Source organism: Mustela lutreola, chromosome 10, assembly GCF_030435805.1.
Source record: "Mustela lutreola isolate mMusLut2 chromosome 10, mMusLut2.pri, whole genome shotgun sequence".
Taxonomy (NCBI): domain Eukaryota; kingdom Metazoa; phylum Chordata; class Mammalia; order Carnivora; family Mustelidae; genus Mustela; species Mustela lutreola.
In genome coordinates this window covers 35,456,784-35,470,419 of record NC_081299.1, presented here as the reverse complement: position 1 = coordinate 35,470,419, position 13,636 = coordinate 35,456,784, and the positions used below count along the sequence as shown (strand labels likewise).

The 13,636-nt window shown below is 47.5% G+C and overlaps 2 protein-coding genes across 6 annotated transcripts; one reads left to right on the top strand and one right to left on the bottom strand.

Annotated features, from left to right (window-relative positions):
* Nucleotides 1–477: 477 nt before the first annotated feature.
* Nucleotides 478–5,627, bottom strand: MMACHC (metabolism of cobalamin associated C). 3 transcript variants are annotated; one of them, XM_059135756.1, is made up of 5 exons: nt 5,488–5,599; nt 4,795–4,921; nt 3,535–3,729; nt 2,281–2,433; nt 478–1,569 (listed from the first exon to the last, which is right to left on the bottom strand). In XM_059135756.1, the coding sequence occupies exons 3-5, from the start codon at nt 3,637–3,639 to the stop codon at nt 1,150–1,152; spliced, it is 678 nt and encodes a 225-aa protein (XP_058991739.1). In that variant the 5' UTR covers nt 3,640–3,729; nt 4,795–4,921; nt 5,488–5,599; the 3' UTR covers nt 478–1,149. The 3 variants fall into 3 exon arrangements, with proteins under 3 accessions (XP_058991739.1, XP_058991738.1, XP_058991737.1); XM_059135755.1 differs by lacking the exon at nt 4,795–4,921 and having other exon boundaries at nt 2,392–2,433; nt 5,488–5,627; XM_059135754.1 differs by lacking the exon at nt 4,795–4,921 and having other exon boundaries at nt 5,488–5,624.
* A 46-nt stretch (nt 5,628–5,673) lies between these two features.
* CCDC163 (CCDC163 homolog) lies at nt 5,674–9,496 on the top strand. 3 transcript variants are annotated; one of them, XM_059135752.1, is made up of 10 exons: nt 5,674–6,318; nt 6,410–6,440; nt 6,618–6,805; nt 6,917–6,998; nt 7,160–7,346; nt 7,448–7,515; nt 7,819–7,886; nt 8,188–8,288; nt 8,830–8,963; nt 9,210–9,496. In XM_059135752.1, the coding sequence occupies exons 1-10, from the start codon at nt 6,241–6,243 to the stop codon at nt 9,260–9,262; spliced, it is 990 nt and encodes a 329-aa protein (XP_058991735.1). In that variant the 5' UTR covers nt 5,674–6,240; the 3' UTR covers nt 9,263–9,496. The 3 variants fall into 3 exon arrangements, with proteins under 3 accessions (XP_058991735.1, XP_058991736.1, XP_058991733.1); XM_059135750.1 differs by having other exon boundaries at nt 5,679–6,318; nt 6,407–6,440; XM_059135753.1 differs by lacking the exons at nt 8,188–8,288; nt 8,830–8,963 and having other exon boundaries at nt 5,678–6,318; nt 6,407–6,440.
* The last annotated feature ends 4,140 nt before the right edge of the window (nt 9,497–13,636 follow it).

Below are 13,636 nucleotides of genomic sequence, written 5' to 3'. Positions count from 1 at the left end.
CATGCTTGCTTGCTCTCAAAATCTTAAAAACAAAAAATTAAAAAACCCACAGTGCTGAGCATTTAAGTTGCTTTGGAACCTAGCTTTGATTTGAAGGTAGGCCTTTTTTTGGCCCTTATTGTCCTGGGGGAGGGAGGGATGTTTGGGGAGAAGGTGGGTGCCTTCTGAGCCCTTGCGGCTAAGGGAGAGAACTGAGTCGGTTGTGTATTCTGAACTCTTAACTAGAAACCTGTCAGTTACTTCAGTCCATTCTTTATCCAAGCAAGACCTCTCTAAGCAGCAGTACAGGATTGCCTGGGCATTCAAAGATTAACACTTCAAAGAAAAAAAATTTTTTTAAAAAGATTGACTTGACAGAGCCAGAGAGGGAGAAGCAGGCTTCCTGCTCATTTGGGGCTCAATCCCAGGACCCTGGATCCTGACCTGAGCCAAAGGCAGATGCTTAGACTGAGCCACCCAGGCACCCCTTGACACCACTTTTTTTTTTTTTTTAAGATTTTATTTGATACAGAAATCACAGGCAGAGCAGTAGGCAGAGGGTGAAGCAGGCTACCCGCTGAGCAGAGAGCCTGACACTGGGCTCGATCCCAAGATCCTGGGATCATGAGCTGAAAGCAGAGGCTTAACGCATTGAGCCACCCAGGCGCAACCCCGCCCCCCCCCCTCTTGAATAAGCCAGACATTGTTTCAGTAGTGCTTTACATGTATTTATTCATTATCTACAAAAAGCCTATGGGGCAGATGCCATTAGTGAATGATAACCCTTTAGAAAGCCGGTTTTAAGATTGTGTGGGGAGGGTCAGAGTGGGAGAAGCTGTCTCCCTGAGGAGCAGGGAACCAAATATGGGGCTTGATTCTAGGACCCCAGGATTGTGACCTAAGCTGAGGGCAGACATTCAACATACTGAGCCATCCAGGTGCCCCCAAGACTTTATAACAAGAGAAATGCTACACAGGAATAATCCATATTCCAAACCAGGTGGGAATTCTGGGTGTTTTGTTTTGACTAAATTCTGAGCCTTATCTTCATTGAAGATCTCTGTAATTCTTCTATTAAGAATATACCTAAAATTAAACCTTGCCTTGCCGAAAAGCAAAACAAGTCCCAGCAAGTACCACTTATCAGTAGGGATCTGGGGAGGGAGGATGTCAAGGGCCAGGGGATGCTGGTGGTGAGACACGGGAGCTGAGCCAGCCCTGGACTCTGCTGGGATTCTGGGGTTTTTTGGGTCTGAGTACTGTAAAAGGTAGTTCAGCAGGCCTAGAGCTAGAATCCTCTGAGGGCTGGGCCAAGCCCAAGAAGGCTAAACGTTGGGCAGGTGGAGTGGAAAAGTAAGCCTTCTGCTCTTCTGAGTAGCGCTCCTGTGGTGTCACAGCATCCCGGTATGTCCAGTCACGCCAGTGGAAATTAAACCCTTCAAGCAAGGTGATTCGGTCAGCTCTTTTAGGTACACAGTCCAGAGGCTTTGTGGGTTGCAGATCTGGCACCTGTATTCCTGGCAGGAGCACCACTCCTCTGATGGCAAACCAGCCCCCATATCGGGGGTGTATACACACACCTGATATGTGCTGGAAGAGGGTTAAAAAAAAAAGCAAGGTCATGGAGGTTACTAAGTCCAACTACCATCATTGCAGACTAGGCTTGTTCGATTCCACTGATTCCACATTGAACCTCTCTTAGAGCTGGGCTCCCCCATTTCCTCTCCCAGATCACCCTTCTCATGACCTTACTGTGGCCATGAGGAAGGTGCATTCCTTAAACTGAGCCACCTCCCTTAGCTTCCCAGTCTCCCCACTGATCTTCTAATCACTGCTCTAACCCATCCTGTAACCAGATTTTTTTTTTTTTTTTTAAAGATTTTATTTATTTATTTGACAGAGAGAAATCACAAGCAGATGGAGAGGCAGGCAGAGAGAGAGAGGGAAGCAGGCTCTCCGCTGAGCAGAGAGCCCGATGCGGGACTCGATCCCAGGACTCCGAGATCATGACCTGAGCCGAAGGCAGCGGCCCAACCCACTGAGCCACCCAGGCGCCCCCTGTAACCAGATTTTTAAGAACAGCCTAGGTTCTCTGAGCTGATGGGTTCCCAGGTAGGCTCCAGAAAGCATGTGGTGTCTGGCTCCTGACCGACCTGCCATCCGGACACCAATACCTGACATCTTTCTCTGGTACTGTGTCTACCAAATCCCTTACCCAGGAGAGAAATGTTAAGAGTTGGTATCTTGAGGGGCCTTCACTATTTTCTCCCAGTCCCTACGCATTCATACTTGCCCTCTGACCTGGTCCCCCCAGGGGTCAGCCTCCACATCCTTTCGTTGGTAGTAGTAAGCAGCCCCTGCCACATGAGCTGCAGTCTGGGCCAGAATCTTGGGGCGCCGATTGGGGTGTACCTCATAGTCAGCGATGACTTCGATTTGCAACTCTGGGAGGTTCTGGGATAGAGATGGAAGCTCATTTCAGCATGAAAAGAATCATGACTTTGCCCCAGAAAGCTCTTACTTGTGTTAAGGTCCTGTCCTCAGAAATCATTTGAAGTTAAAGCATGACCTTAAACTTGAGTGGCTGCAGAGGTCCACTGTGAAGAACATGATCTGTCCAGGAGGGTCCACATTTGAAAGGAAATAAGTTCTTGTTCAGAAGCTTCTATGATGAGGGGCTGGGGCACTTACGTGGTGCAGTTGGTTGAGTGTCATATTCTCAGTTTCAACTCTGATCTCTGAGGGTCAGGAGACAGCCCTCTGTGTCAGGGTCCACCCTCAGCACAGAGTCCACTTGAGATGCTCTCTCCCTCTGCCCCTTCCCTCTGCACACTCTCTAAAATAAATCTTTTTTTTTTTTTAAGATTTTATTTATTTATCAGAGAGAGAGAGGGGGAGAGAGCGAGCATAGGCAGACAGAATGGCAGGCAGAGGCAGAGGGAGAAGCAGGCTCCCTGCTGAGCAAGGAGCCCGATGTGGGACTCGATCCCAGGACGCTGGGATCATGACCTGAGCCGAAGGCAGCTGCTCAACCAACTGAGCCACCCAGGCGTCCCTCTAAAATAAATCTTTAAACAAAAATTTATTAATGAGGGGTGACTGGTCTCTGCCTTCCAGAGTCCCAGTGTGGATGAAGACTTGGCCCAACTTCAGGGAGATACAATGTATGTATATGTATTTTAGGTGCACATGTGTGGTGGGGAAATACTTCAGGTTTAGGGCAAAGGGGTGAGAGCTGCTTGGCAGATGCTGGGCTTATTCCTATTTCATTGGGAGGCCAAGAGAACTCTGGTTTGAGGGTCATATAATCAATTGCCCATCTGAGTAGAATGAATGAGATTGATTCCAGACCTGGGGATTGCTAGAAGTAGGTGGCTGAAACAGGGGTAAGAAAGCAGAATGGGGAGAGATCGTAATGTCAGGGATGGTTTTCGGATATCCTTCTATCTGGGAAGTGGCTCTTGGGTCTATGTAGGTCTAGTCCTGCAGTGAGCTTAGAGGAGCTGGAAGCAGCTACAGGTTTGGAAGCTGGGGGAATATAAGAGCCTTGCTCACCTCTCTAACTCGGCCCAAGTGGTAGGCCACACATTGGTCCACAGGGTCAGTCAGTCGTTGGAGGTGGCAGCTCTGCAGGAACGGTTTGAGGGCCTGGTCAAACATGGCGGGTGTGCTGAGTACTAGGAAGGCCAGGGTGGGTCCTGGCAGGGTTAGGTGGAAGGCTGGAGGCAGGAGTGCATTATACCATGCCACCTGGAATAGAGAGAAAATTCAGGCCACACAGGAGAGCCAATTTAGGCCTCTGCTAGGCCCCTACCCTCATCCTAGCATTCAAGGCCTCCTACATTTTGCCTCAGGCTCCATTTCATTCATTTAGTCAATGTATTTGTACTGATCCTGAGTGATGTGTATTTATAGGGGGACTTCTCCATGGGGGAATATGACAGGGAATTTGGAATAGAGAGGCAGAACATTCATGAACAACTAGGAACCAAAAGAAATTATACCGCAATTAGTGCAATGACCGGACCAGATAAGGGTCCTGTTAAATTAGAAAAAGCTTCTTGAAAGCTGTTTTGAAGGGTAGGAAGGAATCTGACAGAATGATGGCGGGGGGGGGGGGCGGGGGGAGAATCCATTATAGGTTATAAACAGAGAGGTCACAGGATTAGCAAAGACATGCAAAAAGGGCATATTTGGAAAACAGCAGATTGTCCAGTTTGATAGAAGTGAAGGGGAGCAAGAAAAGGGTGGATAGATCAGTAGGCATGAGATTATGACTGGCCTAGAGTACCAATTTAAGGAATATGGGTCTAATTTGGTGATGAAGGGCTAGCCATCAAAGACTTAAGGAGTAAACAGACATGATTAGTTTTAGAAAGATCTGGCTACAGTGTGGAGGATGGACTGCATGCAGAATAACAGCAAGCAGGTTACTGCAGTAACCCAAGTGAGGAATCCTGGCCTGGACCACCAGAGCACAGAGGGGTTAGAAGGAAGGGAATGGATTAGGGAGATTCAGGTGACAGATTCCAAAAGTCTTGGTGTGTGACTGGATGTGGGGGAGGGAAAGGGTAAGAAGTAGGAGCCCAGATGACTGGCTCTGTTCAGTACAGTAATTCCCATTACCCACCCATGTCTACCTAACCCACCAGTCATTCTCACTCTCTCCATACCTGGATGGCCATCCACCACTACCTCCACACCTTTACTCAAGCTGTTCCTGATATTTGGGATATACATAATCGTCCGTCCTTCTTTTCTCATGTAGCTCAACTCCATTTTTTCTGATTAGTCCTTAAGCTAGACCCAACCTACCTCTTCCAGCACTGCTGTGGGCCACTCAGTGGAAGGGGTGGGAGTGGACTGCTCTTAAGCATCAGGCAAAGGGCTCAAGCTGAGTTGATTTAGCTTTGTACAAGCACACAGCTTAGTACAGGGGTCACTGGATAAGGGGGAAATGGATCTATGTAAGCAAGAGTAGGTAGGTGGTGGTGCCAGACTTCTGTGTCAGGCAAGTGCACAGTTTATGTATGAAGCCCAGGGCTGGTGATTGGCAACATCATGAATTATTCTTCTGTTGGTAGATGAACAAACCAGCCGATTGTTTGCTTGTTCAACAACAGGAATGCCCTTTCCTCCTCAGATGGCCTAATGTTAGCTACGCAAAACTTCCAGGCCTTGCCCTATCCTAATTCCTTCAGGAAGCTTCTAAAGTGACTGGCTCCAGAGGTCACTTTTTCTTCTGAATATGAAGGTGACAGGACCACAAAATCACTAGATTATGTTTCTCCCATTTATCAGTATGGCATTATATGGGCGTAAAAGGACAAAGGTGCGACCGTTTCTCTACTTTTTTTTAAATGGAGTCACGGCTAACACCCTGTCCCGGTAGGTCAGAGGGACATAGGGCCAGGGGAGCTCGGGAAGGACCAAAAGACTCGGGGTCACGCCGGTAGCACCCAGGCCAATCATACACCTCGCCCAGCACGGCAGGAGGGATGAACCAACCTGGAAGGGGTAAACCTCGAAGCCAAAAGGGCACAACGTGTCCTCGATCTTCTGCTTCAGTTCTGCGACCTGCGGCTCCATAGCTCACGCTACGCGCAGAGCTTGCTGGGGAATGGAGTCTTGAGGATAACCTGGTCCGTTAAGTTCGAGGTACTTTGGACTCCATTTCCCAGGAACGACAGGGACCAGCAGCGGGTTAGCGTTGACTTGGTGCAATGCATCTTGGGATATGTAGTTCACATGGTCCTTGAGAGCAACAGTTACAGAATCCAAAAGCCTCGGTTTCCCGGCAAGCTTCAGGGTTTGAGTGTTCGTGTCGCTTGCAAAACGTAGTTCGGTAGCCTCAATCGCCGGTTGTCTCCGTGAGAGACGAACTCAGTTTCCCAAGTGGCAGTGCGGCTACAAGTCCGAAGTCGCGCTTCCCGGGTCTGTAAGGAGTGTTTGAACCCGGTGGCGCCTGTAGTTGTTGCATGGTTCGGCGCGATGACGCCTGTGTCTTGGATCTGGAGTGGTCTCGACCAAGATTCGGCACTCTCAACTCTCACCTGATATCTGCGTATCAGAGTATTTCGCTTTCCCCCTAGTTTCCCCAAGCGCCGTTCCCTTGACTAGTCCCACTTTTGACCTGATACCTTTAGTATTACATCCCCGATACCCACTCTCTGACGTGTGGCTTTACCGGGCTGTGCTTCGGGTATTCTGAGCTGGGAGAGCAAGGGCACAAGACGCCAGGACGCAGCCTCGCCAAAGGTTATGAGTAGGAGCCTGAGCTGGTCTGAGCACCTCGACACACTTCTCAATGCTACTGATGGAAATGTGGCCAGGATTAAGGTGAGGGGGCGCCTGAGGGCCCCCATTTGGAGTTTTGGGTTTAGCGACACTCAGAGCTTATTGGTCTGTGCATCTGTTTCTTTTGTAGCAGCGGCTGTATCCTCTTGGAGTCTCCACAGCAGGTAAGTGTTGTCCCTTTGCTACCCTCTAGCCTTTTCTCTTTCCAGGTTCTGCCTTTCTCTAGTGCCTGTACCATTCACTATTCCTTCCAGATTCCAATGGGTTTCTTTCCTGAACAGACATCTGTTTTCCCCCCAAAGATAGGCCTCAAAATTGTCCCTTACTTACTCCCTCAACAGGAGACCTGGCTGGGACCTGGATTTCCCCTCATCACTTGCCTCCGCAGACTGGAGTTCAAACTCGACAGCCTTGGGGTCTAGAGACTCTCTTTGTTCCAGAGAAGCTGAGTTGGGCTGAGGCCCACAGAACAATTTCTCTCCGGGATGAAGTTAGTATTCTGCGATCCCAGCTTCAATCCCAGGCTCAGGTAAAGCATGGACTTCTAGGTTTTATATGTGGTGTTTGTATGAGATGAGGATATCAGGGATTGGGGAAGTCCTTTACCTAGTAGCTCATGTAGTTTTTCTTGCCTGGGTAGGTGACTGAGGCACTAAGGCAGGCTGTGCGGGGGCTGCTGGAAGAGCAGGAGCAGCAGAAGTATCAGATCTGTGCTCTGGAAGGTATCTGGCCAGTTATTTTTTTCATATGGATAGCTCATTATGTATGCACACTATTTTGTTACACACCTTTGCACTTACTTGTGTCTTGATTTGCAAGTGGAGTGTCTGGGCTCTTGTACAAAGCTCTCAGAAGGGCTGACACTTAACTTGTCCCTCTACAGCTTCACTAAAGTTGCTGCAGGGGGGCCCAGAGTGGAGAGCCCTCCTCCTGGAGCAACGCCTGGAGGGGCTGAGAAGGGAATTACAGGTTCTTCGAAGCCAGGTGCAGGAACAGGCCCAAGCCCAAATACAAACAGGACCACGAAAGTGCAGTGCTTCTAGTGGCCTTCGCCAAGAACTGCAGAATGAGTATGTGATGGGCAAGTTCTCTCCTTCAGGCCTCTAACTCCTGGTAGTGTCCTCTGGGCTTGTTGATTGGCTTTATGATGACTCTGCTGTCATCTGTGCAGGCGGCAACTCCTGTGGGAGGAGTCAGAGGTTCTTCGGGAGGAGCTGAAGCTTCTGAGGGACCAGCTGAGTGAGTAAAAGATTAAAAGATTGGGGGTAGGTACAAATTCACCTGTTCTCTTTTCTGGGGGGGCTTTTTGCTATCCCAATAAGTGGCCATAGCTTTGATTGCTTGAGATACTCAGAAGTCTGGCCAAGTGTTTTGTCTTGCCTCCGTGGTGTGAGTCTAGTCTCCCCAGTCAGCTTGGAAGTTTCCCAGTAGTTACACCAGAATGCTCCGTCTCAGTTTTCAGCACCAGGCTGGGCACAAGGCATGGAGGGGAAGGGAAAGAAGTTGGAGAATAGCTTCCTTACATTTTTCTCTCATCTGAAGGCCAGCACCAGGAGCTGCTGCTGAAACAGATGGCTGAGGGGCAGCAAGCTCAGGCCCACAGCTCAAAGGTAGGGCTAGGATTGGACCATTTTCTTCATATTTCCCTGTGGAGGCCCCTTCCTTTCTTCTCTTTCTATTCTGATCTGCAAGCAGGCCAGGATACTCTTTTCCACCCTTGTCTGTTTCTCTTTTCCTTGTGCTGACTCTATCTCTCTCCAAAACTCTTCTTCCCAAGCCCTCTTCTCCAGATTGAGAAACTGTCATTGCCCACATGAGAGTTCCATGTGTGCTGCATATGCCAGTGGTGGGGAGGGTTATTATTCCTGGAGAGGGAGAGGTTTGGGCCTACCTGGGTCTGTGGTCTGGCAGATGTTGGAGCAGCTGCAAAGTGGCCAGGAGGGCAAGGGTCATACCCTGGAGGCTGCCAGTACAGAGGCACAGGATGTCCGGCGTGAGCACAACCTCCACAGGTCAGGGGATATGGGTGTTTGTGGAAGTGGAAGGGATTTGTCTCAGAGGCCAGGCATTGGGAACCAATATTTAGTTATTGTAGATTTTTAAAAAGATGTTATTTATTTATTTATTTATTTGGGAGAGAATGAGAGAGAGAGAGAGCATGAGCAGGGGACAGGCAAAAGGAGAGAGAGAATCTCAAGCAGACTGTTCTGAGTGCAGAGCCCAGTGTGGAGCTCGATCCCACAACCCCAAGATCATGACCCAAGCTGAAATCAAGAGTCAGATGCTCAACGGATTGAGCCATTCAGGCACTCCTCAACTATCATAGATTTGACATTGGTTGGTGGGGGTGTATGAGTGTCTGGGTTTCAGCCCATAAAGATAATACTGGGCATTCTTTACTTGATACAGGGTCACTGAGGTATCTTCATATGTTTAGAGGATGAAGAGGGAGGAGACTGGAGTTCTGGCCTCAGGATGGAGGACAGTTCTGTGCTGGGAGGGTCCCCTTGTCCTACAGTCACCATCTCTGCCTATGATTGTTTCCCTTTCCAGGACTTCCGTTCACATCTTCCAATCTAACCTGCCTGTGGCTGCCACCTTCGCCATGTCTCTTTCTTCATCTCGCTCTGAAGTCAGTCTTCCGGACAGTTCTAGTAGCTGGGAACATTTAAGGAAGCTAGGTGGAGGTAAGGGCAGGGATCCTAGGTGTGGGTGAATCTGAATCTGAAGGTTCATGGGTGTCTGCTGCCTAATTTTTTGGTATTGGGTAGAATGGAGTCTCTGCCTCTTTTTTTGTGGATCCATCATCCTCTGTTATTACTTATCCCAAGTTAAACCTGTATGTTCCTCCTCATCAGGCGGGCACAGGGCTTAGTTCGGTATGTATTATAGTGCTTGCTGATGGTTTGTTTTCTCTTCCTTTTCTCTCTTAGATCTCCAGAGGAGCACACTTTCTAAACTGGAGCCCAGCAGCTTACAGCTCTAGGCCCAGAGCCTTGAGCAGGAGAACCTCTTCTTTAAGGGCCTCACAATGTTCCTGAGTGACCTGTAATGACTTGTATGAGTAGTTTTGCTCACTTTTCCCCTCCAAGGCCCTGTTTCTGGCCCCCTCTAACTCTCTTCTCTTGATCTAGCTAGTATCTGCCCTCCTTACTGGGGCTTGTCACTGCCTGCCCATCCTTGGCCACCAACTGCAATAAAATGTTTTAACCCTTCCTGATATCTTCTGTGAGTCAGCACCTACATGGGATACTATACCTTTTCTTCCTCCTGTTACTTGACTGCTTCCTGCCATCTCTCTCTGAGATCCAAGTTCATAGATATTTATAGTTATACCTTCTGAGTTCAAACCCTGCGCTCAGTGGAACTTGGAAGGAAATGAGAGCTCCCGTTCTGGTGGGTAGGATGAGGTAGGACAGTGCTCTGGGGCAGTATTGCTGTAGGGATGCAGAGGAGAGCAAGGCATTCAGGTAGGCCCTGGATCTGAGTAGTAGGAGGCTTCCTCTTCTCATCTCCAGCTTCTGCCTCTTAAGGCTTACTTCAGTCCCACCATACCTCCTCAACTTCAGCAGCCCAACCCAGCTTACATTTCTGTAGCAGTTTCCTGTCTCTTTTCTTCCAGTTTCTGCCTCTAATCCAGTGGCTTTTAGAATTATTTGGCTGTGGGGCACCTGGGTGGCTCAGTGGGTTAAGCCTCTGCCTTCGGCTCAGGTTGTGATCTCAGGGTCCTGGGATCAAGCCCTGAGTCGGACTCTCTGCACAGCGGGGAGCCTGCTTCCTCCTCTCTCTCTGCCTGCCTTTCTGCCTACTTGTGATCTCTCTCTCTGTGTTGAATAAATAAATAAAATGTTAAAAAAAAAAAAAAGAATTATTGGGCTGTGACCTCCACTAAGAAATACAGTTTACATTGTAGTAAATATATACATGTATATCATTTAATAAGTATATACATGTATATTTACCAAATGAAAGAAATTTCATGATTTTTTTTTTAAAAGATTTTATTTGAGAGAGAGAGTGTGTGGGCGAGCACAGAGGGAGAGGGAGAAGAAGACCCCTTTTGGAGCAGGGAGCCTGACTTGGGACTCAACCCCAGGACTCGGAGATCATGACCCAAGCAGAAAGCAGATGCTTAACTGATTGAACCACCCATGTGTGACCAAATTTCATGATATAATACTCATTGAATCACTAGGAGTGATGTACTCTGATATTTGCTATTATATTAAAAAACTAGGCCTTGTGGTTATTGGTTCTAATCCTTTCATCACTGGGTTGCTTCCTGGGAAGTATATCTTTCTATGTAGACTAAGGGCAGCTTTACTTTCACCTTACCTGGAGTTTATATTCTGGACAATGCAGTCTTAAAATTTCCTTAGAAGTAGCAGTATCCCACTAAGATCTCATGAGTTCTCTTCCACTGCTAAATATAGACAAAGGATAATGCCATTTATCCACCCAGTGGATATTTATTGAGCATAATACATACCAGCCCTGGTGTGTATTTGCCCTCAGCTAAGATATGCAGTGGGCTCATAAGGGTCCTAGCTTTTAGCTCCATCTAGCTGGGAAGAGGAAACAATTATCTGAAATAAAAGCATAATAAAAGGCTGAAATGAGTCGGTAGGAGCCACTTCCTCTTATGGGATATATTTAAGGCCTTGGCCTAACTAGCAGACAGGTCACAAAGAGTGGACCTTTGATACCTAAGGCATTCCTTGGTTCCTTCTCCTCAGTATTAAGGAGATTGCTGAGGGGCACCTGGGTGGTTTAGGGGGTCAGGCTTCTAACTCTTGATTTCCACTCAGGTCATGATCTCAAGGTCTTGGGATTAAGGGAGGAGTCTGCTTGAGATTTTCTCCCTCCCCCTGCCCAACTCTCTCTCTCAAATAAATACATAAATCTTAAAAGAAGAAAGAGATTGCTGAGAGTGGAATGGTAGAGATCAAACTTGGCTCAAACAGAACTTGTTCAAAAAACTAAAAACTTACCATTAAGACTCATCTTCCTTCTCAAGGTACAAGTAATCCCAGTCTTTTACATCTTTCACTGGGCATATGATAATGTCTGGTATGATGGCATTATTCAATTCTGCTTGGTAGAAAGCTGTACTTATTTATCAACTTCTTCGCATCTGGCTTTATGGGAGACAGGTTTGCAAGGGTGCCTGGGCTTCAACAACAGAAAAATTCAATAGCAATGTGGAACAATGGTATTTGAACTGTCACCAGGTGGCAGCACATCATGTATTGCCAGAAGAATGCTAGGGAAAAGTCTTTGGGCCAACGGTCCTGGGCTGGGGTAATTTCTTTTCTCCTTGTGGAGATACTGTGAGGGGCGCCTGGAGATACTGTGAGCTACCAATTAATCTAACTAAAACGGTATCCCGTTAAGGGTACTATGCTCTCAGAGCATAAAAAAGAAAGGACAAATTAAGCATTTAAGCTCAATTCACATTTAACCTCCATTCTTTTTTTTTTTTTTTAATTTTATTTATTTATTTGACAGAGAGAGAGATCACAAGTAGGCTGAGAGGCAGGCAGAGAGATAGGAAGGCAGAGAGGAAAGGAAGCAGGCTCCCTGCTGAGCAGAGAGCCCGATGCGGGGCTCGATCCCAGGACCCCAGGATCATGACCTGAGCTGAAGGCAGAGGCTTAACCCACTGAGCCACCCAGCCACCTCCATTCTTATCTCCTATCACATATCTTTCTTTTAAAATTTTTTTCTTTAAGTGTAGTTGACACACAATGTTACATTAGTTTCAGGTGTACAACAATAGTGATTGGACAAGTTTATACATTATGGTATGTTGACCACAAGTGTAGCTACCATCTGTCACCACACAACACTAGTATAATATCATTGACTATATTCCTTATGCTGTGCCTTTTATTCTCATGACTCTTTCTTTCTTTCTTTCTTTCTTTCTTTTTTAAAGAATTTATTTGATAGAGAGATCCCAAGTAGGCAGAGAGGCAGGCAGAGAGAGGAGGAAGCAGGCTCCCCTCAGAGCAGAGAGCCTGGTGTGGGGCTCTATCCCAGAACCCTGGGATCCTGACCTGAGCTGAAGGCAGAGGCTTTAACCCACTGAGCCACCCAGGAGCCCCATGACTTTTTCTTCCATAACTGAAAGCTTGTCTCTCCCACTCCCCTTCACTCATTTTGTCCCTGTCCTATCCAGCAACCATCAGTTTGTTTTCTGTAACTTTTTGTAAAGATTTATTTGACCGAGAGATGTCGAGGGAGGGAATGCAAGCAGGGGGAGGGGGAGAGGGAGAAGCAGTCTTCCCGCTGAGGAGGGAGCCCCAGGCAGGGCTGGATCCCGGGACCCTGGAATCATGACTGAGCCGAAGGCAGGTGCTTAATGACTGAGCCGCCCAGACGCCCCAGTTTGTTCTCTATCTTTACGGGTCCAGTTATGCTTTTTGTTTATTCATTCGTTGTTTTTTAGATTCCACATATGAATGAACTCATACACAGGTTTCTTAAACTTTATTGCCAGAGGAATGCACACTACTTATGCTCCTATTCAAATCTGACTCATCTGTCAAGACCCTTCCAGTAGAAGGCAAGTCTAAAGATATCTGAAAGGCTGTCTCTAATCCAAGGGAGTACTGGTTGGTGCAAGAAGGCCCATGCTCCAGTGTTTCTTTGCCTGCTTTAGCATTGGGAGCTCTAGCCCTGTTCCAATCTGCTCAGGCGTGAGATTATGAGGACCTTGAAGTCCAGGTATATGGAAAGCATGAGGAAGGAAATATGTGCATGTTGAACAGTTGAGCAGAATTCTTACTCCCTACGCAGCTCTTTCAAAATCTTCAGTTTTCAAGCTAGCTCAACTGTTATCTCCTCCAAGAAGGCTTCACTGAATAGAATCTCAGTCTTGATTAATAGTTGCCTCAGCATTTTAACCCTACCCATTGCTCTTACCATCTCAGGTAGCTAATAATAGTTGATCATCAGTTTTTCCACTATACTGAGGTTCTGCAGGACTCTGCGTTCATTTTTATCTTTTCTTTATTCAGGTAGTCCTTACTTAGCTATACCCTTCACCAACCGAAAATCCGCGACAGTCGAATCCATTTTCTGTTGGTTTTATTAATTACCAATGATTGTTCCCTCTGGTGTTTACTGCTCTCCTCCCAGCGCCGGAGGCTTGGGGACTTGAATTCCCCCAGGTGTATTCCCTCCTCCTTGGTTCCGCCTACCTAAACACACTGCTTCTTCTGTTTTTAACCTCCTTTTCTTTCCTATTGGTTCTCTTCGTCTCCCAGAGTTGGCGCTGAGGGCTGTTGATTGGCTTTCCCGAACGCCTATTGAGGCCACCCTCATACCACGTGGCATTCCTAGTGCTAATTGGGTA

Coding starts and splice junctions, on each gene's coding strand:
- MMACHC (XM_059135754.1), bottom strand. CDS start 5,568: ATGGAGCCGCAGGTCGCAGAACTGAAGCAGAAGATCGAGGACACGTTG. Junction 2,434..3,534: donor ACTTGGGCCGAGTTAGAGAG/GTGAGCAAGGCT, acceptor TCTCTATCCCAG/AACCTCCCAGAGTTGCAAAT. Junction 1,570..2,280: donor CTGACCCCTGGGGGGACCAG/GTCAGAGGGCAA, acceptor ACCCTCTTCCAG/CACATATCAGGTGTGTGTAT.
- CCDC163 (XM_059135750.1), top strand. CDS start 6,241: ATGAGTAGGAGCCTGAGCTGGTCTGAGCACCTCGACACACTTCTCAAT. Junction 6,806..6,916: donor AGCTTCAATCCCAGGCTCAG/GTAAAGCATGGA, acceptor TTGCCTGGGTAG/GTGACTGAGGCACTAAGGCA. Junction 7,516..7,818: donor GCTTCTGAGGGACCAGCTGA/GTGAGTAAAAGA, acceptor TCTCATCTGAAG/GCCAGCACCAGGAGCTGCTG.